Genomic DNA, 26,835 nt, shown 5'->3' with positions numbered 1-26,835 from the left:
TTTCAACTAATTTACATGGTATATGTTCTCATCTGACAGTGTATAAGTCCCCATTGCATAGACTGAAGGCAGTTGGCCTAAGGCATGTTTAATATGATTAGCTTTCTCCTGATGTACTATAACACAAGAGCTATTGCTTGCAAACTAGTGTGAACTTGTTACTTTCTTTTCCAATAAAAAACAGACTTTGTTAGAACATTCAAAGGAAAATCACCAGCTCAGCTCTCCAACGTCTTAGAATAAACTAATAGTCTTTTTATTTAACATTATAATCAATCTGAAAAAAATTCAATAGCTCCCTTCAAGTGTTTAAAACTAATTTATGCACACATATGATTTGATTACCCTATATCTCACCAAATTGTGTCTTTGGGGAAATTATTTTAAATTAATAATCTGGTCCATTTTGCTAATCTGAGACTGAGGTCAGCTCCAGAAATGAAAATTTGTTGCTTAAACTTCACCGTGCAAATTCTGAAGGTGATCTCACAAATCATCTTCTGATATCAAACTCTATGAAAGTGAGATAACAGTAATTTTTCAATTAATATTGATAGAGATAATAAAGAGCTAAAAACCAAAAAGAATATTAAAATATTCTGAAAACAAGTGGGTGATGTTGGAGTACTAAAATTCTATCCAAGAGTTGTAATCCTACATAAAATCTGCTGTACAATGACCTTATCATTATTTGGAATTACAAATGACTGTTTTCCTTTAAGGCCCAAAATATGATTGTGGTGATTTGATTGCAATAATGGCCCCAATAATCCTTCCCACCTGGTACCTACTTTCCTTTGCAATGTGACTTTTCAGCCTCTGCTATCAAGAAATGTAGTCTAATCCCCTAACACTTGAATCTGTAACTTGCATTGGTTGATAAAACATGAAAGAAATAATAATTTACCATTTCTGAGCCTTAGCCCCAAAACGCTTTATGCGCTTCTGCTCCCTCTCTTGAAATCCTGCCAATGCCATGAGAACAATCCCATGCTAGCCTACTGGACTATGAGAGACAACATGATGCATAGTGGAGTCAGAACAGTATTTCAGCCAAGGCTCTAGGCAAGTGAAAGAGCACAGCCAAGATCTGTAATGGTACTTATTGATCTGTGGCTTGCACAGATTCATGAGTGAGCTATACTGAATGCAGCTGAGATCAGCAGAACGACCTAGCAAAGTCATGCACCCACGAGGGACCTAAAATAACTGTTTATTATGTTGTATGCCCCTGCATTTTGTGATTTTTATATAACATCAGTGCAGCAATGAATAATGGATACAAAGACTATCTGTTGTTCCCAGCTGAAGAACTCAAGGTTAAATTCTATGCCAGGGGTTGGCAAACTTTTTCTATAAAGGGTCAGATAGTAAAAATTTTAGGTTTTGTGGGCCACATGTGGTCTCTGGTGCACATTCTTCTAATTTTTCTTTTTTTTTTTTTATAATCCTTTTCAAATGTAGAAACCATTCTTAGCTTTTGGGTTGTATAAAAAAGGCCAAATTTGGTCCAAGGGCCATAGTTTGTTGACCCCTGTTTTATATTTTGCAAGGACATAATATTACTAACTTGATGCAGAATAAAAGATATCAGGACTCAGGAAGCAAACATTAGAGCCAAGATACGCAATAAAATCTAACACAATTTTTAAAATATTAAAATTAAAATTTTAAAATAGAACTATATAAGCAGTTTTTATTTTTCTATGTTTATTATATTCATTGGTATGCTGGAAAGATTTTAATAACCACCTGTCACGCATTAGTAAATACTACATCAAGGTCATTTCCAAACCACCAATGGAGCAGAAATGAGAAGAAACATCTACTATTGGCGCTCATGAGCCAGTAAAAGCTGATTCCAGCACACCATTGGTATACCACCCACCTACTACTATACTGCCTACATTATAGTTCTATCACTGTAAAATAAATTGACTATAATTCTGCCACTTAATTTTCCTAAAACTGACTTGCTTGTGCCACTTACCTCACCTTACTGGTAAGTTTTGGTTTTGTGACCCCTGATCCCAGGAAAGACAACTGTATTTGCAGCTGCCCTTTTCTGTGAGTGATTTGGATTACATTTACCCATGCCCTCATTTCAAAGAAGATTATTTAAGGATAACTTTACCTTTCTTGGTTTGATCACCTCCAGGAGAACAAGAAGGAATTGTCTTATTTTCAGGCATAGTTTCTAAGCAGTATTTTCAAACCTAATTAGAAAGAATATATTTAAATATTGTTAATCAAAATTAGCTTATATTAGTTTCACTAAAATTGAACTGATAGTGTTAGGATGAGTTTTTAGTATTATAAAATGTATCGTAAATATACAAAAATAAATACTAAATTACAAAAAAAGTAAGAAATACAAGAACATACTCTTTTTCCTTTAAGGACTACTATGATACCATTTAGGAACATCAAATATAAAATTCCTTATTGAAAAGGGATTCTGGATCCTCTGATTTGCTGGTGATTAAGCACATGCCTGGTCTGACCACTAGGTCATGTAGTTGCGGGCTCAAAGCCCCAACAGAATTCTAGAACCTGCGATGTTTTCATGATATGGCAAAAGTTTAACCTTGCTATGTCTGTTCTGTACATTCCCTCAGTTCCTTCTTTAAAAACATTTTAATTTGGTGAAATATATCTCCATACATAGGGAGAAAATTGTATCGACCCTCCATATGTCCATCAACTAATTTCAATAATTATCAACTTAAATATCTATCAAGAAGAAAATTATTAAATAAATTGTTGGACAAACTTACTGTGGAATATTATGCAGAGTTTAAAATTGGAAAAAGTGTACTTATTTTTTTGGGAGGTGAGAGATTTGCAAGACATTGTATTAAGTAGAAAAAAACAGATTTCACTAGAACATGTATAAGCATTGCCTCATATTAAATATATAAACACATAAATGCACACACAAGTGAATGCACAGGAAGCTTTTCTGGAAAGAAACACACCATACTTTTAACTGATTACTTTTAAAAAATTAGATAGGCAGGATGGGTATGCTTGATTAAAACTTTCATTTTTTATTCCATTTACTTCTATATTGCTCTAATTTTTAACAAAAGGCATATATGACTGGCCACAACCATAAAGCACATGTACAAATAAATTATTAAAACATATAAATAAATATATTTTCAAAAGAGCTATACCACCAAAAAATTGTAAATAATTATTATTTCTGGAGCCAATCCTTATGCAAAAGTGTAAACTAACAACATCACCAAATGTCTACAGCACTTCAGCTGACGGGCATCCAAAGCATTCTATCATCCTGGGCCTTACCTCTCTAGACTGGAAACCTCAGGCTCTTAACATCACTGTGGCAAGCTAACTAGTTAACTAGCCCGTTAGGGAAAATCTCAGATTCTTATAGCTTTGACAGAGGGCCAATCATTAAATTTTCATGAATTCTGAAAGTCAGCTGACATCATTATGGTAGCTTGAAATTGGACATAGTGAGTGTATTTACATCATAGAAAACAGTAAATACCAGCTATTAGGGCATTTTTGTTTTTGTTTTGAGAGATAATTGAAAATTTGTGAGTATATCACTGACAGATTTATGAAAAAGTATGACATGCTGCTGCATCATTAGGGTACTGGAAGAGGGTGAGAGAATTACAGACATGATGATTGACTTCTGAAAGGTTTTCAAAGCTAGAATGGGTTCCACTGAGTCAGAGAACAATAAACAGAAATTTTGGTTCTAGAAATGGGATTATGAGAAGGAACAGAGAGTCATTAGAATGGAGTGGTAGGTAGAGAAAAGTGTTAATTTCAGGCTAAAAAAAAGCTTACACAGCAAATTGTTTCAAACCATCTTACATCTTCTTAAATTCTCTATTCCCAACTTGGACACTCACTGAAAAATATCACCTCCTACTTCAAAGAGGAAATACAAGGAAGTAGATTTAAATTCTCCTAATTCACTATCACCAAGCCCACAAACTGAAAACATCTGTACCTTCCTTGCTGCTTTCCACTCTAACAATGCAGGTGTACCCCTCTGCGTGTCTCTCATCCCTACACTTGTGCTAAGGGGTTCATAATGCACTACTCTCTCTACTTACTATTTCCAATTACCATTTTACAATTCCTGTATTACTAGATTTCCCTTTTGTGCTCTTTCCTCAAAACAATCTTTTCTCTTGGCATTAGTGAAGTCACACATTCCTTTCTTTTCAACACCATCACAATAAATGGAAATGCATTTCTTTCCATTGCTATGATATATTATCAAAGCCACTTCAGAGTACACTTGAGTACAATGCCTGATTATCTCATCCTCCTCTCTCTATCCACTTACTCCACTCTAGTTTCTTCTAATGACTCATTATAAACATTATATTACATTTTTACAATTATTTATTTATTTCCCCTTTTTTCCATTAGAATATAAAATCCATGAGGGGAGGGATTCTTGCTTGTGCTGTTCACTGTTGTAGTTCTGGCATCTACAATAGCACCATATAATAGAACTTTCTACAGTGATGAAAATGTCCTAAATCTGTGCTTTCCAAAATAGTAGGCAATAGCCACCTGTTACTATTGAATATTCAAAATGTAGCTAGTACAACTGAGGAACTGAATTTTCAATTTTATTTCATTTTAATTAATTTTAATTTAAATAGCCACGTATGGCTAATGGCTACCATATTGACCAGCACAAATCTAGAACAATGCCTGGCACATAGGAGAGGCTCAATAAAGTCTTGTTGAAAATGAAAGCATGCATGAATAAATAAATGCATGAATGAATGCAATAATGGCAGTCCATTTATAATCCTACAGGTTTGGCCTAAGACTCACCCCTTTCCCTCCACCTGTGCAAGTTTTGTGGCCTGGGTTCCATTAGCAAGTTTTCCATTAGAATGTTTACTTGTCTCTCACTTGAATAGCCTATTGTACATAGAAGTCCTTTTGTCCTCTTGGACTGACATCTCAAAATAATAATCAATGTTCTCAAATTTGTTTACTCCATTATTACTTAAAAAATAGCACTTGCTATCATTCTAGACAGAAAGCATTTTCACTTTAGCCATTTTCTCTCACTATTTTATTTGTAAACATCTTGTTTTATATATCCTTATTGTGAAATATTGTACATGTAGCAATATAAAAATAACCTTGAATCCAATAACCCAGCCTAAGAAATAAATCATTAATGATAAAATTGAAACTCCAAAGTATCCCTCTTTGGTCACATTTCCTTCCTCTCTTGCCAGAAGCTTGCAACTATCAAAAACATAACTTCCATGACTTTCCGTATACTTTTAATTATATGTGTATACCCGCATAATACACTATAAAGTATTGTTTTAGAGTTTTAAAACTTTTTATGTATATTATACTCTACAGATCATTCTACAACTTGTTTTTTTTTTTCCACTAGGTACAGTTTTGAGATTTATCTGTGTTGTTACATGTAGCTGTGTTGCATTTTTGTTTACTGCTGGAGAGAATCCTCTTGTGCGGTTTGGATGTATTATGGTCCCCAAAATGCCATTATCTTTGATGCAATCTTGTAGAGGCAGACGTATTAGTGTTGATTAGGTTAGAACCTATTGATTGAATGCCTCCGTGGACATATGACCCACCCAACTGTGAGTGAAACATTTGATTGGATAATTTCCATGGAAGTGTTACCACCACCCATTCAGGGTGTGTCCTAATTAAATCACTGGAGCCATATAAAACAGCTGACAAACAAAAGGAACACAGAGCAACTGAGAGTGACATTTTGAAGAGGAGCTGCAGCTAAGAGAGGACAACATGCTCCAAGAGCAACATTTTGGAGAACACCATTTTGAAACGCAACCTGGGAGCAAGCAGACGCCAGCCACGTGCCTTCCCAGCTAACAGAGATTTTCCAGACGCCAATGGCCATCCTTCAGTGAAGGTATCCAATTGTTGATGCCTTACCTTGGACGCTTTATGGCCTTAAGACTGTAACTGCATAACCAAATAAACCACCTTTATAAAAGCCAATCCATTTCTGGTGTGTAGCATAATGGCAGCATTAGCAAACGAGAACACCCGTTGTAATATTACACCATTATTCGATTGACAGACATTTCATTTGTTTTCAAATGTTTTCCCTCATGGAACCAAGGTTCCTATAAAGATGCTTGCATACTTTGTGAATAATTCTCAAGTATCTCTAGCATATACACATACACATACTGAGGTACACAATGAGTTATGGGACTTTTTTATCTTTAACTTTTCTAGATATATTCTACTGTTATTTATATAGCATATATAAAAGAAAAATCTTTTCCCAATTTATTCCATGGGTTTTTATTTGGACAAAATATTTAATTTTAATGGACATAAACATATCAATGCTTTTTTCTTTATATTGGCTAGTTTTCTCATCCAGAAACCCTTTCCTCTACTGAGTCACAAAGATATTCTTTTAATCCCTAATATTTTTTCCTTTTTCACACTTAGAGTGTTAAATCAACTGGAACTAATTTTTGTGGGGTTTGAAGTAGGGATTTAGTTTTAATTTCTCCATAAGCATAACCAATTTTCTTTTTGTAATATAGTAAATAGTACATCTTTTTCCCTAAGGATTTTTATTGCCATTTCAAACAATATTTGAAAATCCCATATAATTATGTTTTGTTTTGTTTTGTTTTTGTGGGCTCTGTATTCTGTTCTCCTGGCCTATTTCTGAGATAACCTTAATATTTACCAGGACAATTTTCCCTGTCATGTTTTCCTTCTGCAAATTTTTCTTAACTACTCAACCTTTCTATCTTCCTTTAAATTTTAAGATCCACATGTCAAGTCCCAAAACAAATAATAATAATCTATTGTGATTTTTATTAGAAAAGCACTATTTTTACAGACAAATTTGGAAAACAGCAATGTTTTAATATCTATTTTTCTGTACATTAACAAAATATCTCTCTGATATATATATATATATATATATATATATATATATATATGTGTGTGTGTGTTTTCTTTTATCTATTCCAATAATATTTTATACCTTTTTCTTCATTTCTTGTTAGGCTTATTATTAGTTACTTTTTTATTGATGTCTATTCATTTTTTTTCATTTTCTAAGCAATTTTTTAGGCACAAAGAAACATATGTTTTAATATTGAACTTATTAGCCCTAATAATTTTTATGTTGGTATTGGAGTTTTCCGTGTAAATAATACTATCATCTGTGACTAAGGATAATTTTGTTTCTTATATATGTTGTGTATTCCATTTATTATCTACTCTGGACCAAAAACTTTCATTTTATTAATTATAATTATCACAATAATCCTGCAATGTGGTTTTTATTATACCCATTTTACAGAAGAAGAAATTACAGCTCGGAAAAATTAAGTAAGTGGCCCAAGGAGACGCTGCAAAAAGTAGGAAAGATGGGAATCAAACACACACATCTCCCCAAGCCCTAAATGCCTGTTCTTTCCAGAACAAAACAGTGTGGAATTGTAAAGTATCATAGCAAAAATAACTGAGAAAAGACTGCACAGGAATACAAATTAATTTGGATTGCCCATTACCCAAACCCACAAATAACAAAAGTCAGTACAATTAGACAAATTGAAAAACTCACTCCCATCACTCACAAAAACTAAAGCCTTGAAGTCAATGATGGCAAGTACCATCTACTCTTCTAAAACCTAATTAGTTGTATGTATAGATTTTATTTTTGTAAGATGATGTTTCTTTTGTCAAAAGAGAAATCAGAGATGAGTTTGCAGATTACAGGATTTGATTCAGAATACCAAAAGTTTTGCTTCAGCAAGGAAACCAGATGACTTGAGGAAATAGAATCAGTTCCGAGCTTCTAGGGATGGCAAATGATACTTATTGATGGGTTAAAGAAATTAGCTGGAGTCCTATTGATTAGATGAGGGTTTGTCTGTCTTACAGATGTGGGTTCAGTGCAGGGTTTTTTATTTTTGTTTTTGATTTTCTGTATGGGGTCAAGCATAATTAACTAGAGGCTTGAGTGGATATCTTGGTCAGTAGAAATTTCAAATTTCAAAAAACGTCAAAAGCAAACTCAAGAGGAGTACCCAGAGCCTTCTCTATATAATTTTATCACTTTTTATCCATGCTATTTTTAAGGGCTATGATATGGCCATGAAATTAATGTACTACTTTCCCGTTCTTTCACATTCTCATGAACATATTAAACAACTTTAATCTATCTTAAATCATTTCAATACCTATTTTCCCTTACACCTTCCTTCCAGTAATTATGAAGATCCTATTTATTTGTTTACTCTTACTGTTTTTTATCTACAGTTTAGCTGATTTACTTATCTTAATCTAAATATATCTAATGATGGTTAGAAATCCACATTCCTAATGCAAAAATGACAAAAAAATGATCTGACAATAGAAAAACTCCATAAACCCTTGGAATATTCAGAAAATGCTTTCTTCTGACTTTTTATCCCATAATATAGTTGAGATTTTAAACTTATTTAAAGTCATGGTTCAAGCAAAAATTGTATCAAATATTCTTTCTATACAGCTTCTAACCCCCTACATACACCAGGTTAAATACAGCCAATTAAGAGCACAGAATCCAAACTCAAACCATCAAGCAAGGCAGTAAACAGCAGTAAGAGTTAAAATCCTGGCCAAGGTCAGTCAGTATCAGAGATCTGGGTCTTTACTAAAGCAAAGATGACTGAACACTACTGAGACTAATAACCTAAAAGGTCTAAACCAGATTGCCAATTTTACTGGTTTTCCTATAGTCTATGCAGATGAGAGAATCTCAGCTTAAGCCAAAACCAAAACCAAAAGCAAACAAATAAACTACAACATAAAAAGGGGTATTTATGAAAGGATACTGGTTAATTAATGGGAATTATCAGTTATCCATCCATAATAAAAGCAGGAATACAGGGACACAAATGCCATCAGCATTTCCTCTGCCTCTGGCCTCAGAATCTTTTTCATACTCCTTTCAGTTTTGTTTTTTTTTCCCTACAGCCTGACTTTTCCATGTTTCAGAAAACACAGCTGCTGACATCTCTTGAGTTTTATATTGTACAGCTTCAGCCATCCAAAAAGTGGTGATTCTTTCTCATATTTGATTCCAATTATCCCTCTGTGGATATTAATTAGCCTTATTTGGGCCAGATGCCTACCTTTAACCCAATTATGGCTAGGTCAGGATACTATTTTGCACTAGCTTGAGTCCGTTCTCATTCCCTGTCCACAATCATGGCCAAGGGTGAAGTCTCTGTCTACCAGCAAGCCTGCCCTTACAATAATGTTGGGGCTGAGGGGCTGTGGGCAGGGTAGGAAAGTAAGTGTAAGCATTTGCTCCTAGAGACTCTATTCCAAAAATGACAGGCAGACTAACACATGGTGGCTCTACACTAAGAGGAAGAATATTCTGGCTAGCATGGAGGGATGTTTCCAATAATTAGATTTTACAATAGTGAACAAAGCTACATCATGAGGTACCAAGCATTACATCCCTAGAAGTGATTAAGGAGAACCTGCAAGATCATTTATTAAGTTTGACATAGAAAGGATTCCTGAAATGTGTAAGATATAGGACTCAATTACTTCTAAAGTCCACTCCCACATTAATATTGTAATGCTTGATTAATTGCATTTCAGCTATTCATTCATTAATTTACTCATTAATTTAAAAATTTTTAGCTTGTATCTTATTTATTTCATTGTGCTACTTTTTTTATGGCACAAAGATGAATAAAATATAATCCATACTATCAAGGTATTCACCAATATGACTACATATTTTTGACAATACAAGGAATTTTAAGACAGGATCTAGAAATTACATGTCCATGAGACAATAAAAACATCACTTAATACATTCCTGCCACCCCTTGACTCTTTACTTCATATTCTATATTCTAGCCACACCAGCAATCAAAACAAGCCATATACTTACATTCTGCCATTCCTTTGCATATTCTCTTTACTCTACCTTTCTAGAAGTCTCTAACATGAAGTCTCCTTTTACTTCTCACTCCAAAACAAATTTATCACTCCTTCTTCCAATATGATACTTATCACTTGAGTATCATGTTGTACTTAGCATATTGCCTCAATTAATTATGTACATTGTATTTTTCCCAATGAATTATGAAATCTGTGAAAGCAAGGACTTTGTTTTATTTATTTTTATATACTCAAAGCCCAAAAGAGTAAAAACACATTTTTTGTTTTATGTCTGTTCAATAATCTAATACATTTTTCATCACCCCGAAAAGAATTTAAAAATTTTGCATTCAGGTGAAATCACTGCCCTCCCCCCTATGTGGGATAAGACACCCAGGGGAGTGAATCTCCCGGGCAACGTGGAATATGACTCCCAGGGAGGAATCTAGACCCGGCATCGTGGGATGGAGAACATCTTCTTGACCAAAAGGGGGATGTGAAAGGAAATGAAATAAGCTACAGTGGGAGAGAGATTCCAAAGGGAGCTGAGAGTTCACTCTGGTGGGCACTCTTAACGCACAATATAGACAACCCTTTTTAGGTTCTAATGAATTGGAGTAGCTAGCAGTAAATACCTGAAACTACCCAACTACAACCCAGAACCCATGAATCTTGAAAACGATTATAGAAAAATGTAGCTTATGAGGGGTGACAATGTGATTAGGAAAGCCATATGGACCACACTCCCCTTTGTCTAGTTTACGGATGGATGAGTAGAAAAATGGGGGAAGGAAAACAAACAAGCAAACAAAGGCACCCAGTGTTCTTTTTTACTTCAATTGCTCTTTTTCACTTTAATTTTTATTCTTGTTATTTTTGTATGTGTGGTAATAAAGGTGTCAGGGATTGATTTTGGTGATGAACACACAACTATGTAATGGTGCTGTGAACAACTGAATGTACGCTTTGTTTTGTATGACTGCATGATATGTGAATATATATTAATAAAATGAATTTAAAAAAAATTTGGTGTTCTGTAAAGTGGGAAAAATCTGAATAAAATGTATTTTGAAAATCAAAGTTTATGAGTTTTCTTTATAAAACAAAGTAAAATGATTGGTATTTACATATATTAGTAAAGAGGTTTAAAGACTAAGATTTTTTATAAAGTAAAATAGCACAACCTTGCCTTAAACATAGAAAATATTCATATATATAATAAACTATAAGTCATTATTCTAATCCTTTTCAACATGCAATCACTATGACCCTTTCCTAACAACCAGTTTTAAAGTTATGCCTAGATAATGAAGAAAAAAGTATGTCAAATAAAGCACAAATGATAAAAACAGACAGTGATACTAAACATGTACTTAATAAATACTGACTTTCATTTTAACCTAAGTTCTGAAATTTAAAAAATTGTTTTAGAAAATTCATAATACAATGCAATAGAGGACAAGAATAAGTTCTACATCGAGAGTTGCTTTCACAAGGAACATCATTTTTATAAAATTTATTATTATTATTATACAATAGATGAGACATTTGTGACAATGCTGGATAGTGCAAAATAAAGAAAGACATGAAAAGTCAAAGCATTTTGCAGCATCTTTCCTATTCACAACTATAATAATTTCTTTTATAAATCTTTAAACTCTATTCTTATAGTCTCCAATCTCTTCCCTTTCTTTGATAAGGTTCTATTGATTTTATATTATATCTGTACTACATCCAATAGATTAAAGATTAAATATCATATGTCATGATTGTACTAAACTGCCAAGCACATTTTCAGAAAGATTAAATATCACCTTTCTCAGACAAATCAAATTAGAACTAAAAGTGTCAGTTTTTACATATACATTCACAAAGACATCTCATACTCTATTCATAATTTGTCTGAGTAAAGAGATGAGCCTTTCACCTTCTGGTAATTACTTGAGTCTTAAAGAATGACAAGCAATTCAAATCAGCTTTCATGATGTTAAATTATTTCATAGGTCAATATCATGAATTAAATTATTATTTCACCTCTGAATCACATTACACAATTTTACAGTGAGTATACTGAGAAACATTTACATTTGCAAACAAATTGTAAAGTACTTAAATCCTTCACATTCAGTAACTAGTTTATAACTGAAATGTAAAATAGTAAATCTGTATAAACTTGAAGTTTCAAAATTCTTATGGAAAAAATACGCAGAAAATATGAGACAGCTCTTGCTCCTAAAAAATATGCCTTTCGATTTTATTTTTTTTGAATGTCAATAACAATTTATTGAGCATTTCTATATCTGCCAGTTATTTTAGTGAGTATAAGAAAATTATGAGACACAACTCCTGCCCTCCATGAAATTTCAATTCATTGGGAGACAATAATAATTCATGAAATGTCTAGAGAAGCCCTGATCCAAGAAAAATAAAAACGATAGCTTGCACTTAAAATAAAACATGTATTCATCTACTTTTCAGAGCAACCTATGAAGTAGGTAGCATTATTGGCCCTCTTTTGCAAAGGAGACCCTGAAGCTCTGAGAGGTTAAGCAACTAGCCAGGGCCCCTTTTATGGTCAGAGCAGAGTAGGATTCAGCCCTGGAGTCTGTCACCATGCTATCTATTTTTTTCTCAAAAAGAAACCAGGGAGGTATTATAGCAGTATTCCTAGAGTGAAACAAAAGTAAGAAAAGGCTTCTCTGGGCAGTTTAATATTCTATTGTGTGCAGTAACTCTTTAAAATGGGAATAAACTGTGCAGTATTTTGCAATCAATTTTTAAAATGAAAGGCTTTTTTGGAACAGAATCAGGGGAAGTGATTGCAAAGCTGAGAATATGCTTGAGACTATAGTATTAGTGTCAAAAGCAAATATATCAGAAGCCTAAATTTAAGAAGAAAAACAACCAGAGGAAACTGTTTACATAATAAGATGAAAAAGGCCTCTTTGAGCATAACACCAATAACAAGAAAAGGGTGGTTTTAAAGATATGACTCCATAAAAACGGAAAGCTGCTCAGCTATAAAAAAATATTATTCAAATCAGGAAGAAATACTTAAAATGTAGGAAACAAAAAGTTTCTGGCATAATATATAAATAGATAGAAAAAATAGCAGTAAAAATAAACGAAGAAAGGTCTTAGACCTGGCAATCCATACACACACATACACGCACACACAAAGCAATAGGGCAAAGTGTTCAATACAGTAATCAATAACAAGATGAAACATTTTTTGCAGAATTTAAAGTACAAGAAGGTAGTAAAAGAATCAAGTCATCACATAGCAAAAGGTGGTAAGAGACATACAAACTGCAAAGAGGGGCACAAAAGACAATAATACATTCATGTTGTGAATGGATGCATTACCATAATTCTATTGGGGAAAGAATATTGTTTTAGTTTCCTAGCCTGCTTAAAGCAGACCCCATGGAATGAGTTGGCTTAAAGCAAAGGAAATTTATTAGCTTATAGTTTGAGGCTGATAACATGTCCAATCAAGGTATCATCAAGGAGATACTTTCTTCCTGAAGACCAGCTGCCAATGATCCTTGTCTCCTCTGTCACATGACAAGGCACGTGGTGGCATTTGCTGGTCTCTCCTTTCTCTTCTAGGTTTCATTGCTTTCAGCTTCTTGCTTCTGTTGCTTTCTCTGTCTTTCTCTCTCTCTGTATTTATTCCACTTATAAAAGACTCCAGTAATAGGATTAAGTTCCATCCTTAGTGAGGTGGTTCACACCTTAACTGAAGTAGCCACATCCAAAGAGCCTTCTTACCATGGGTTTAAGTCATAGAAATGGATTAGATTTAAGAACATGACTTTCTGGTGTACATACAACTTCAAATCACCATACTCCACCCTCTAGACTCCAAAAAGACATGTCCTTTATAGATGCAAAATACATTCTTTCCCTTACAATAATCAAAAGCCTTAAGTTATTTCAGTAACAATGCTAAGTACAAAGTCTCATCAAAATTGGTTATAGGTATTAGATGTTCTGGAGCACAATTGCCCTCTGTCTGTGGACCTGTGAAAAGAACAAGTTATCTGCTTCCAATACACAAAGGAGGGTCAGGCATAGGATAAACATTCTCAATACCATAGGGAGAAATTGGAAGGAAAATGGGTCACGAGTACCAAACAATTCTGAAACCCTGCAGGGCATACTCCATTTGATGTCAACATCTGAGAGTCATCTATGGAACCACGTGTTGTCCTCTGGTCTAACGGAGCAGCAGCCCCACCCTTTCCAAGTTCTTGAGCAGTGGCCATGTTCTCCTGAAATACTGGGGTGAAGGCTCCAACCTCTGAGAATACTGGGGTGACCACCAGAGTCTCCACAATCCCAGGGAATATGCTCCACCCTCTCTGAAGACTGGAACAGCAGCACTCTTCCTAAACAAGGGTGTGGAAGACCCAGCCTCTCCAAGTGCTGGGGCATACTCACCCTTTTCACACACATGGGTGGGCTCTCTCTCTTGGCTCAAGATGTCTTCAATCCAGACCTCAGCTTTCATGGTCCTGCCCTCTAAGAGATTTTTTCCTTTAATCTGTCCCTTTTCTGTCCATTTCAGCCTTGGCAGGCAGAGGTTCCAGTCATACAGATCTCACAAAAAACTTGTGGATTTTGCATGTAGTATACAAAAGAACTTTCCACAAATCCTTTCTGGATAACTGTATTTCCAATCCTGACTTGCACTGTAATGGCTGACTGGTTCCATGTTCAGTTAAACCCTCACATTGGGTATTTTTGTGCCCAAGAGTTTAGTTTTCAACCGATCCTGTCCCTCTTGTATTTTACTATAAGCTGCAAGAAGAAACTAGGCTGCCACTTCCACATTTAGCTTCTAAATCTCCACAGCTAAATATCCAACTTCATCACACTCAAATTCTGCCTTCTACCCAACATCAGAACTCAATTTTGCCAAGTTCTCTGCCACTTTAAAACAAAGATCACCTCTCCTGCAATTTCCAATATCACATTCACCATTTCTGTCTAAGTCCCCATCAGAAGTACCTTTAGCATCCATATTTCGACCAACAGTGTCTTCAAAGCAATCTAGGCCTTTTCTATCAAGGGCATCATGATTCTTCCAGTCTCTACCCATTAAACAATTCCAAAGCCGTTTCCACATTTTGGTATTTGCAATGGCGGCACCCCACTCTCCTGGTACCAAAATCTGTTTTAGTTTCCTCAGCTGCTTAAAGCAGATACATGAAATGGGTTGGACTAAAGCAATGGGAATTTATTGGCTTACAATTTGAGGCCAAGAATATGTCCAAATTAAGGCATCATCAAGGTGACGCTTTCTTCTCGAAGACTGGCTACCGGTGATCAGCTGCCAATGATCCTTTGTCTCCTCTGCCACATGGCAAGGCAGATGGTGACATCTGCAAGTCTTCCTTCTCTTTCAGGTTTCATTGCTTTCAGCTTCTTTCTTCTGTGGCTCACTAGCTCTCCATACCCACCCCTCCACACCCCAACATTCATTGCATTTATAAAAGACTTCAGTGACAGGTAAGTGCCATCCTGAATGGGGTGGGTCACTCCTTAACTCAAATAGTCTCATCAAAAAATCTACTTATAATGGGTTTAAACTCATAGGAATGGATTAGATTTAAGAACATGCTTTTGTGGGGTACATACAGCTTCAAACCACCACAAATATATATCATATATATAGTATACATTCCTGTTAGAGACAGGAAACTATAGAAAAGAAAATGATCACTCAATTCAGGGAACCATCCTTAATGGAATGGAAATGTAAAAAAAAAGAACAAAAGATTTTATCTAGAAATCCTTTTTATTCAAGTAACCATATTGTAACTTATTTAAATATTGTAAATCTTTAAAACCAGAGAATATAGAATATTTGCGACCAAGGGAACCAAAAAACCTATTTGTTAATGAAAGTAAGTCTAAACTTGAGATTTCAGTACCATTAGAGACAGATTATACATGCAGTGTTTCCTGGCCATTCTGTATAAAAAGATAAGTGACTTCTTACTATCAAAGTATTTTCTCTTCCACCTAAAATGCAAACCATGTCATTGTAAACATTTTGATATATATAATTAGATAATTATGAGACATGATGAAGCACAGCAACTATGAGAGATAAAATTGTTTCATAAATTGAACTCATTTTAATCATTTCACATTTATCTGCACCTACAAAGAATCATCTGTCAAAAAGATCAGACTTTGTTTTTTTTCCCCACAATTAAAAAATGCTATAACAACTTTGCTTTAATAAAATAAAGGTAAGCTTCTGATGGCTTCTAAAGCTAAACATAATAAATCTGCTATGGAGCTTTATTCATTCTTAGACACGATTTTGTATCAATGCTTAATAGTTCCTCAGCAATAACTAGATTAAGTGCACAATGAAGCACTTGTTATCAAATATTCTTCTATATTTTAACTATTCTGAAATATATCTTGGCACTGTGGCAGGGACAATGCTATGTGTTAATCACATCATTTTCTCTTCCTGGGTAGACAGAAAAACTACAATTGTTGACCATGAAAAGGTAGCCAAAAACTACCTTTTAAAAGGGACCATGTAACTGGACTTCTGGCCAATGGAATGTGGAGTAAGCCCTAATGGTAAAAACATTCCATTTGATCCCCTAGCCCTCTCTTCATTTCCATGGAACCTTGGAAGCCATGTGTTCTAAATGGTTACAGTGATAGAAGCTGGATCCTTGAGCTACCACTTCTAGAAGACCCATCAAGGAAAGCTGCTTTATCTGCATCCTGTGACATCACAAAGAAAGATACTTTTGTTTTGTTAAGCTACTATGAGTTTGGAAATTTTACATAGCATGGTCTAACTTACTTTAATACAATAACCTATTTTAATTAAACTTTTATAATTAAGCAAAGTAATGATCAGTAAGTTAAAAACCCTAATTGTTTAAAAATGAAAAAGAGCAATAATAATGGAAATGACTCAACTGATGATTCACTGTCCTGAAAACCAAAAGAATCAAGTCTACAGAAATGAAAGACAAGTGGTTATACCTTTAATAACATAGTACTAAAGTAAGAAAAATGAACCATTTGTATGTTGGGAAATTCTTTCTTTGTTGAAATCTAGGAAAGCTTCCTGTAGGGTTAGCATTTTCACATTTTCCTTGGCATATCTGAATCACAGACATTCTCAGTTATGAACACAATGTTTTCTATAATTTAATTTTGCTTCTGAATATAGGAATATGGTTTTTCACAGAAAAATGGCCATTCTATAGTATTTCACAACTGGTTACCTGCTTATCACCCTTATATTCTTTGTTATGTTCACATAATCCCTGTTTTGTTACTTAAGTCAATTTATACCAATTCAGATTTTAACATATACAACATAAGAAGTTCTCTGTGCTAGTTGCATCCTTCTACTACATCTTAAAATAAACACATAGCTATAATAATAAAAATGTTCATGTACGACCTCAGATCAATCTTGCCACCAGTGACACAAATACCAGTTGTAGGAAATACTATTATAATAAGGATGGTTAGGTTCCTAGGTAACCAAACCTTCACAAACACACACATAAAAACCCACCATGTTTTTTTTTAAAAATTATTATTATCACATAAATCTATTGATACATATATTTGTGGCTGTTCTTCCCATCTGTTCTCCCAAACCACAGGCTCCTGATTTAATCTTGTTACAAGACTATAGTTCTTTATCTCAAGGTTTTTGGCCTGAAGAAAAGTAGAAGCATTCTGAAGTGTCTTTGAAATCTTTAGCACAGGGGATATCCTGGAAAGGAAAGGAGGATCAATGAGGTGGGAAGAAATATTCCTCAAGACTTGGTGAGGGAGGAGATCTGTGAGTCCAAGGCGGCTGTGACAGCAGCCAAGGGAGTAACCAGAACACCGGGGGGAAATGACTGTTTGTTGGGTGCACTTAGGTTCAATCACAAGCATGAGGACTCTCAATGGGCCCAGCTCCCCATACCCCTGGGGGCAGTAAGGAGTGTAATAAGCCAGCAGTGCTGTGTAACACAAAAGCCCATGAATAGGCTGGGACTCCCAGTAGTAACTAACCCCTAGTGGAACTGATGACACATGGAGGGAGGGTGCTGGGTGGGGACAGTGACCACACTTCCAGGTATGGTGATACATCCAAAGATCCCAGAATGGTTTGGCTGGGGGTAGGAGGAGGATAGAGGGAATACCAAGATTGAGCAAGGGTAAATTTTCACTGAATTGATGAGATAGGACCATGATTTGAAATCTGGTTGATTTAGAGGAAATTGTAAAAGGTAATATTCTTTACACAACTCAGTTCATGGACTAAGATCCTAATCCATGCTTGCTATTACCAGTAAAATTACACTGCTAACAGACCTAACCATCTTTTGGCAGAGTTTTTCTAAGGGAACTTTAAATTTCACTTAAGGACCTTGAGGACAGAAGTAACTCCAGTCCAAGTTTCAGTTAAAGCCCTTCATTTCCTTTACATACACACATACAGAACAATAATCCCAGGTGCACATAACAATAAGGGCTCTTACTCATTCTACACATTCTAGAACCTCAGCAACAAAGAAACACACATCACTTTTGAGAAACATTCCCTCTTAAAAAGCACGTCAGAAGGACTGAACCTAGCAATGGGGGAAAACATAATCTCCATGTTATTCTACTAATTGAAATACAGAAATTTATGATGCTTAGTAAGAAAAGCTATAGAAAGTATTTTGGAAAATTACATGCCTTTGGCCATTGATTTAATTACTCTTTTTAAAGTTATCAACAAGCAGCTACTTTGAACTGTTTCAAACCTATTGTCAATTAAGGAACTAAATGTTGACAATGCTGTCACATTGATTAATGTGTTATTGAAGTACATAAAATAAGACCTTTCCAGAAGTTTATGTATTGCCTTTACAAGAAAGACTCTATTATCAACTATTATGAGGTTATATTTGAATAATGAAGAAACCACTCAGTGTTAACATTGAGATAGAAATTTTGACAACACTCACCAAGATCTATTTCTTCTAATTCAACACTCTTTATTCCAATATTCATCTTTACAAACCTTGTAGGGTTTAGAGGTTCGGATTGCCTGAGGGGAATCCTGAGCTTTCCCATGCAATGTATTCTAAAACTCTTTTGAGAATTGTTTTACCTAGGGCTGATTTTTCTGCCCGTTACAAAAAGGATCTCTTCTTTTGCACAGAGCCCCCGGAGTAGATGAAATTTTTATTCATCCAAATTCCCTAAATAATCTTCCCCAAAATAGGAACTACTGAATTAATTTAAAGCATATGTTGCCAAATAAGAAAGAATTCTAGTTTGTATAATTTACCAAGTTAAAATTTAATAAAAAAGGAAAGACTAACTCTTCCTTAAATATGACCTTAAGAAAGGTTATGTTGGTTTTCTCTCTCCTAGAGGTCTTCAGACACTAAATTGAAAACAGGTGAAAAAAAAACTGCCACTCACCCATCCCTGGCTATTTACTCAGTGTTTCTCCTTTATGTTCTGTACCAGAGCCCAGTAAGTCATCTAAAGGGAAGGAAAATATGCGACTAAAAATAGTAAGAAAATAAAGGAGAATAGGTTGAAGTTTGACAATGAAGCTTTATCTTATTCTAACTATAGCTTTAAGCTATTGGCAGAGAAATTTTAATAAAATACTGAGGTTTCCTATTACATGTTTCATTCTAAACAGTAGTGCACCTTAATAGCTTCCCACTCTATGATTGGCTAATTATTCAACAGTAGTTTTTTTTTCAATGGAAAGGTATAATTTTCTATACTTAATTTTAAAAGAAAATCCAAACGGATGTCACCATGAGGTTATCATTATGCCACAGGAAGAAAAGTAATTTTTTCAATGACGATTCTGTTTTTTAAAGCGTTTAGTTACAGACATTTTGATTTTTTTAATTTCTATGATTTAGCAAAGAACTCACTGCAAACAATATTTAGTATAGTTTTCTAGGAATTGTTCAATTTTGAATGCAAAAATGATATAAATTGTTAATGTTCAATGTAGAAATAAAAATTCATCCAACTGTATAAATTTTGAGAAGTATTAAATCACACTTGAAAATTAACCTTTCCACTAATTTCCTCTTGTTCTTAAACTTTCAGTTAAAGGGAACAATTTCTGCTTGCTGCAAAACAATCCAAAGATACAAATAAAAATAAATAAATAAAAGCATGCAGTAAGAAATCTGTGCTTAGTGAAATAACAGACAAATAGAGTGCAAACGTGTAGCCATCTGAGAATAAGAAAATCAAAAGTAATAAGCAGCATTAGGAATTTATTATAAAGAATTATGCCAAGGGCCTTTAATAGCAGTTTTCTATGAAAATGTTCAAATTAGTGGGTAAAGAAACACATTATATACTGCACATTTGGACCCTACCAATATCACTTTATACATGTTCTCACAGCATAATATTTGCTAACTATTCTAAATTAGCTTAGCCATAAATGTTGTCATACTGATTGAAAATCTGCTAGCATTTCATAAACAGCCAGTTATAATGAATGGCACAGTTTAATGGAATTGTCTAGAGCCAGATGGGTAAGATACCAGGTCATCTTTGACATCACATTACAGATCCAATGAAATTAAAAAATCTGAAAGCAATCAAGTAATCAAGCAGATACAAAAGTACGGGGAGAAGGAGAGTGGATCATGAAACCTAAATAGATATAAGAAATAAGCAAAAGTTCATCATCACCATACTTCAGGAGGCATATACAGTAGCCTTCAAAATGATCCCAGTCATCACCACAAATATGATTTTGACAAATCCACACCAATTTGCCACTTTAGAAGCCAGATATGGGGGGAGGAATGGGGAAGAAGAAAAAAATGATTTAATATGTTCCTTCCCACTGTCTTATTCAACCCTTTTAAATGCCCCCCAAATTTCAATATTTCAGAAATCAAATTCCATTACCAGGTGGCATTTTCCTGCTACATCTTTGAATACAGAAGCATTGTATTTTATCTCTCTTTAAATATGCAGTGCCTGGCAATATTAGGTTTTCAAAAATATTTCTGAAGAGAATTGTCAAACGCTATGAGAGAACATCTCCAGAATTTTAGTTTGAAGTGGCGATGAATGGAGAAAAGAAAACATATTTTAGTTTATTCTGTTTAAAAATTAATTAAATACACAAAAAATGAAAGCAATTTTAAGCCTATTTCCTAGAGCCGTACTGTCCTATACCACAGCCACTAGCAATATTTAAAGTTAAATTTAGCTATATACATTAATGAAAACTAAATTTAAAAATTAAAGTCAGTTCTTTGGATGAATTAACAGCCATACTTAGCAAGCGGATACTGCGTTATGGAACATTTTCTATCATAGCAGAAAAGCCTTTTGGACACTGCTGTTCTAGAGCATATGAGACTCATGTCATCATCTTTCCCCAACACATTCTCTAGATTTTATATTCATTAATTAATTAAAAACTATTTGTTGACTATACATTACATGCTAGGCACTGAAGACACAAAAGCAAATAAGACCTACTTCTAACCACTGAGAGTATTTCACAGGAAAACATTAATGTAGAGACATTCCCAATACAAAGAGATAGGTCAGCTCCATGCCACTGGGGGTTTATTGAAGGAAAAAATGATTAGAGGAGGGAAAAAATTACCAAGAAAAAGACTACTGAAGAAATAAAAATCAAGGTAAACATTTTTACATTTTATGCCAGAGGAAGTAGGAATGGAGAAGAGGAGAAAGACTCCAGCAGTATGTAAAAGACAGAGACACTTCATGATTTGGTGAGAAATCAGAGGTGGTAACAGAGTAGGAACAATCTACAATGACAAGTTTCTATCAGGGAGGACTCAACAGATGGCATTGGGAATATCCTAAATCAGGTCTATATATGAGGAACCAGTAGGGGATAGAGGAGAGATGATCATTTTAATTTTATATATAGGTGCTTTTTAATAGCAGTGTCCAGTATGTGTGAGAAAGTTTGAGACTGGAGAGAGCTGTGGGAAATATCAGTGTAGAGTTGCTATTTGGATGAGATCACACAACAAAGCAACAATAAGAAATGTTGACAATGAAAGCCAAGAAAAATTAACATTAACATTTCTTGAAAGATTACAGGAAAAACTGAAGTGAATGGGGTCATAGAAACCAAACGAAAGGAGTTTCAAGAAAGAACCAATGGTTTCAAAGCTACAAAAAGTCATATAGGATAGACTAGAAAACATGTCCATTTCATTTGGTGATAGATGGCTTTAATACGAACATTTTCCTTAAATGACAATAGCAGAATTTAGATAGCAAGAAGCCCAGAAATGAATGAGAACCCATGTCATGGGCTCATCTCAGCTAGTCTGGATTGATTGCACTTTATCTCCAGAGCCACTAACCCTTGTTCAATGCCATGAAATACATTAACTAAAGATAAATAATGTTCTGTAACCATGGATCCGTGAGATGTTTCAGAGCAGGGTGTATCAATCTGCCAGTATACTATTTAGTAATAATAATTGGATCTATAATTGCACCTAATTTCAGTGAGCCTGGCAGGGTTCCAACGCTTAATACTGGTCACAGAGCTAGAATGTGTCTATCTGAAGAGCTCATTGTAAGAGTTCACCACCAAGAGCAGATCTGGGCTTCCTGCTACCTTGTACACACCAGCAGCAGTCATGGATCTGGAGATTAAGCACTCCTGTGCCTGAGATCTCTGGAGACCTTTCAAAACATATCTTTCTCTGCTGTTGCTGTGCCATATCCTTACCTTTACTGAAGCTGTTCTGAGATTATAAACTGAGTGATTATAAACTGAGTGAACTGAGCTCCATAAGCAGAACACTTAAAATGATTAATGCAAAATTAACACAGGCTAACAAATCCATTGGCAAAAATCACTACAGCTTTTTCAATCTCTCAAAAAATTTGTCTCATGCATAATTTCTAGGCTTAACAATTATAATTTCTAGGGATATTTTTTTTCCTGGAGGAAAAAAAATAAAAATAATAAGGTCCCATTCACACATGCAAAAATTTTTTAAAAAACAGAAAGGAAAGCAATTTGCTCTAGTTTGTTCATGAAACCTCTTACTAACCATCAGCACAGCAATATCTGGATAGATAATTTTCCATTCAAACTATTTTATTAGTGTTAACTAAGAGATGCCATACATTTCAGGTACTCACACCTGCTTGGCTGAGTTCTTGCAAGGTTTTCCAACTACTTTATCATCCCTCTACCTTTTCTACCTGGTTTAACAACCCCAGGCATCTGAACGTATTCTGTTATACTTCATTATCATGTGGTTAAATACAAAGTTTGTTTAGTATCTTAAGAGTGGGTCAAACCCCTTCAGTTCACACACATATGTCTTTTTATTACCTGTGTTCACACAAATATCCTACAAGTACCCAGTAAAGGAAGCCAGATAGTAACATTCTTAGACACATACAAATTGAGGTGAAATAGACTAACATACAGATGAAAGCAGGAGATTATCAGGTGGTTTAATAAACTGTCAAAGAACACGCATTTTAACTCAATTAAATGAGGGTTTAAGTTCCAAGTGGATCATTACTAGTTACCCGACCTGGAGAAGGGTAGTTAATGCATTTGAACTTCAGTTTCCTCACCTGGAAAACAGTGAAAATAATACTTCTCCACAATGCTATTGAGAGGACTAAAACTGTTTTTCCAGTGACCAGCATATAGTAAGATTTTAATAAATGGTAGTGATTTTAGCAAGTTACGTATTCATGAATAAACTATATAACATGTCCAAATCTCACCAAATCTCAGGTTTCTAGAATAAGAGTAAATTTAAATTTACCCTAACTTGAAAGACTGAATATACAAACGAACAAATGTCAGACCATACGTGACAGTGGAACTTTGAGCCACGACCTCTGCGCCAATCACTCCTGTCAACTAAACCATGGCCTCTGCATTAATCACCCCAGAACCACCAGGACTTGGTCAATAACTGCCAGCTTCCCTAATTTTTGCCATCACTTCCAACTCAGAACCCACAACAGAAAGCCAGACATGCAGCCCAAACCATTACATAGGATGCCCGGCCTCTAGGGTTATCCCACCTCCAATTTCCTCAAGCCAAAAGCCTCCAATCAGAACATAACTGAAGCTTTCTCCTTTTTTTCTTTTTTTTTTTTTTTCATTAAAAGACTTTCCCATTCCCCTGCCTGCCTGCCTTGAGTCTCTGCCAAACACAAATGATGGTGGCTAAGTCCCTTGCTACAGCAAGCTCTAAATAAATAGCCTCAGTTTGTTCTCATTTAGGTGGTCTTCTCTATATACACAACATTATAACTAAAGTTCAATGTCAATTCTAAAATATTATATTTTATTATTGTCATTATTCAGGAAACAAACATGATAACATCATGGCCATGAAGGCTCACTCATGCTACCATCTGCTTTTGTGAGCATACTGCTTTTCCACTAGGTACATAATCCACTTATAAGATAATCAATCCCGTTATCTCTCCACATCATTCTCACAATGCTTACTCTTCAACTACATTGAGCTTCTTGATTACTCTGCTTTTTTTCATTTTTATCATATATCCTTTTCCTTTCTATTGGGTCTGGACTCCAAGGTTCAGTATTTCAGCAATTCTCTAGCCAATATTCTCATTAACCTTCAGTTTCATATGCCTAGATAAACTCTAGGTAAATAACAGTGTTTTTATTTTTTCTCAGAAACCCTCATTCTTTTGAAAGAAACAAAGCCCCTTTCTCCTGAGAAATTGTTCTCCAACTCCATCCACATAGTTCAACAGAATGCTTCCAATCATAGAACCCCCATCCGGAGAGTGAATGTTCTAGTGACAGCTGAGTGAAAAAACTGGGGCCAAGGAGAGTCCTTCTCAGGCTATTCCAGATTTTCTTCTTAAGTGCGAGGTTGGGAATGCCTGAGTGTAGAGCTCTTAGAAACCATGTACCTAGCCTGGTGAGAGAATGAAGTTTATATTCAAAGGGAGGAGGAAAAAAGTTTATGCAGGTATCATTCACTGCTGTGGGACATTGAAAAGGAAGAACAAACTCTGAGCGTGCAGTGACAGGTTAATTGAGTCTGAGACTATGTTTGGCAAACACCAACATAATGGGGCACCCCAGAGATCGTGGGTAGACTAATAGCCAAACTCAAATTTTTGATAGTTCCGGCAACAAGCTGGGGGAGATATGGTTCAAAATGAACCTTAAGAATACAACATTAAAAGGAAGAGCATTATATATTCAAAATAGAAATGCACTAGCCTAACATATAAATGTCTAGCTGATAACCATCCATTTGTCTCTGAGTTCTTAAATTTGGTAAGTGGTATTAATTAAGTCGTGTCCTAAAACCTTTTGCCACAGCAGGACCAAGAACCATGGCGGGGGGAAGGGGAGAAGCACGTGGGGTAGTGAGGGAGACTTAAACATTGCTACATTAGGGACAAGATGTCCAGAGAAACATGCAGGATATATCCATTGATAAATTAGTGGAAATGGAAAGTTACCAAGTTAATCACAAATACTACGCAGCCAATGAATGTCAAGAAAGAAGCAACAGAAAATGCTTTGAGTTGGAAGGCAGCGAACCCAAAGTCTTCTGAATCCGAAGCCTGCTAATTCTCTGCCTTTGGTGAAGTCACCTATCTGCTCTGAAGTTCACTTTCCTCATCTGTAGAAGGGAGGTGATGAAGTGGATCATCTATTTTAGGGCGCTACAGAGCATGTAAAGAAGTATAAAATTTCCAGCCTCTCCCCTAAGGAAGCTAGGGGAGTATTTAAGCTAACTGTACTGCCACTTGAAAAAATTAAATATCAAAAGGAGAGATAGATAACTCAAATAAACAACTCATGAACCACCACAAGGCGGCCTTATAAGCAAAATAAAAGGTAGAAATAATTATTTTAAAAGAATAATAAGGCAGTATGGATGCAGTTGTAGACAATGTGAAGTACAGCCGGGCGGCCAGTGGAGGGAGACGTTCTGTCCCTTCCCGGGCCTTGAGGATTTTCCTCAAATTCTTAGCGACAGCCTCCCTCCCCTCAGCTCCGGGAAGGCGTGATTCACAAGGGTAATTAACCCGACTAGGATGCAAGTTGGCGGGGGCGGCCCAGGGTACTCGGATCCCGGCGTCGCCCGCTGAGGCCGTGCAGAGGCGGTCAGGGGAGGGGGCGCCGCCCGGCTGCCCCTGGGCTTACGGGGGCGGAAGGCCCGCCCAGGAACCGCCGCGACTCACCGGCTCCGCTCGTTTCTTGCCGCCGCGTCCTGGCCCCCAGCGCCCACCTGCCCACCCCGCGGCAGCGGCGGCGAGGCCCGCCGGGTCCGTTACCCGGTGTCCTGGCAACTGCGGGGCGGCAGCGTGGGAGCCGGCGACCGCCCGCCCGGGGCCTCTCGGCTCGCGCTTCCCGGGCTCCCTCGACTTCCCGGACCAGCCCGGAGGCCCTCCCCGCATTTCCGCTCCAGACCAGCGCGTCTGAAGCGCCCCGCCGTCGGCCTGCGGCCGCACCACCACCTCCCTGCTCGTTTTTTTGCTACTCACACGCACCAAACTCCTTTTCCTCATATTACTAAAGAGAGAAAGGTTGGGGACGAGTCAACCCCCTTTCCCTGGATAGCAAGTGTAGATAGAATATGGGCCCAGACTTTATTAAACGCCAAGACAGCATTTCTGAGGGTAAATCCCCTACCCTAGTCATTGCTTCCTCTTAAAAGGGAGCCTTCCAGCACCTGTGTATTTTGTTTTTAATCCCGTTGGGCCAAAACAAAGGAGAAGATACGTCATCAAGTTTACTTTGGTTGGTTGTTCCAAGCTGGCTTTAGAATTGAGACATCTGAACAAATATAAGGAGGAAAGGAAAACTTTTTCATGTTTTTT

General features: G+C 35.9%; 1 protein-coding gene across 3 annotated transcripts in view; it reads right to left on the bottom strand.

Annotated features, from left to right (window-relative positions):
• Positions 1-26,380, bottom strand: part of CCDC178 (coiled-coil domain containing 178) — a 513,958-nt gene extending 487,578 nt beyond the window's left edge. For all 3 annotated transcript variants that reach the window (XM_037806200.1, XM_037806202.1, XM_037806201.1), the window contains exons 1-2: positions 26,197-26,380; positions 2,135-2,216 (exon numbers count right to left, since the gene is read on the bottom strand). In XM_037806200.1, coding sequence (XP_037662128.1) covers positions 2,135-2,192 — 58 coding nt within the window. In that variant the 5' untranslated portion in view covers positions 2,193-2,216; positions 26,197-26,380. The remainder of the gene's footprint in view (positions 1-2,134; positions 2,217-26,196) is intronic.
• Positions 26,381-26,835: the final 455 nt, after the last annotated feature.

This window comes from Choloepus didactylus, chromosome 16 (genome assembly GCF_015220235.1).
Source record: "Choloepus didactylus isolate mChoDid1 chromosome 16, mChoDid1.pri, whole genome shotgun sequence".
Lineage (NCBI taxonomy): Eukaryota > Metazoa > Chordata > Mammalia > Pilosa > Megalonychidae > Choloepus > Choloepus didactylus.
This window is presented reverse-complemented; position numbering and strand designations above follow the sequence as displayed.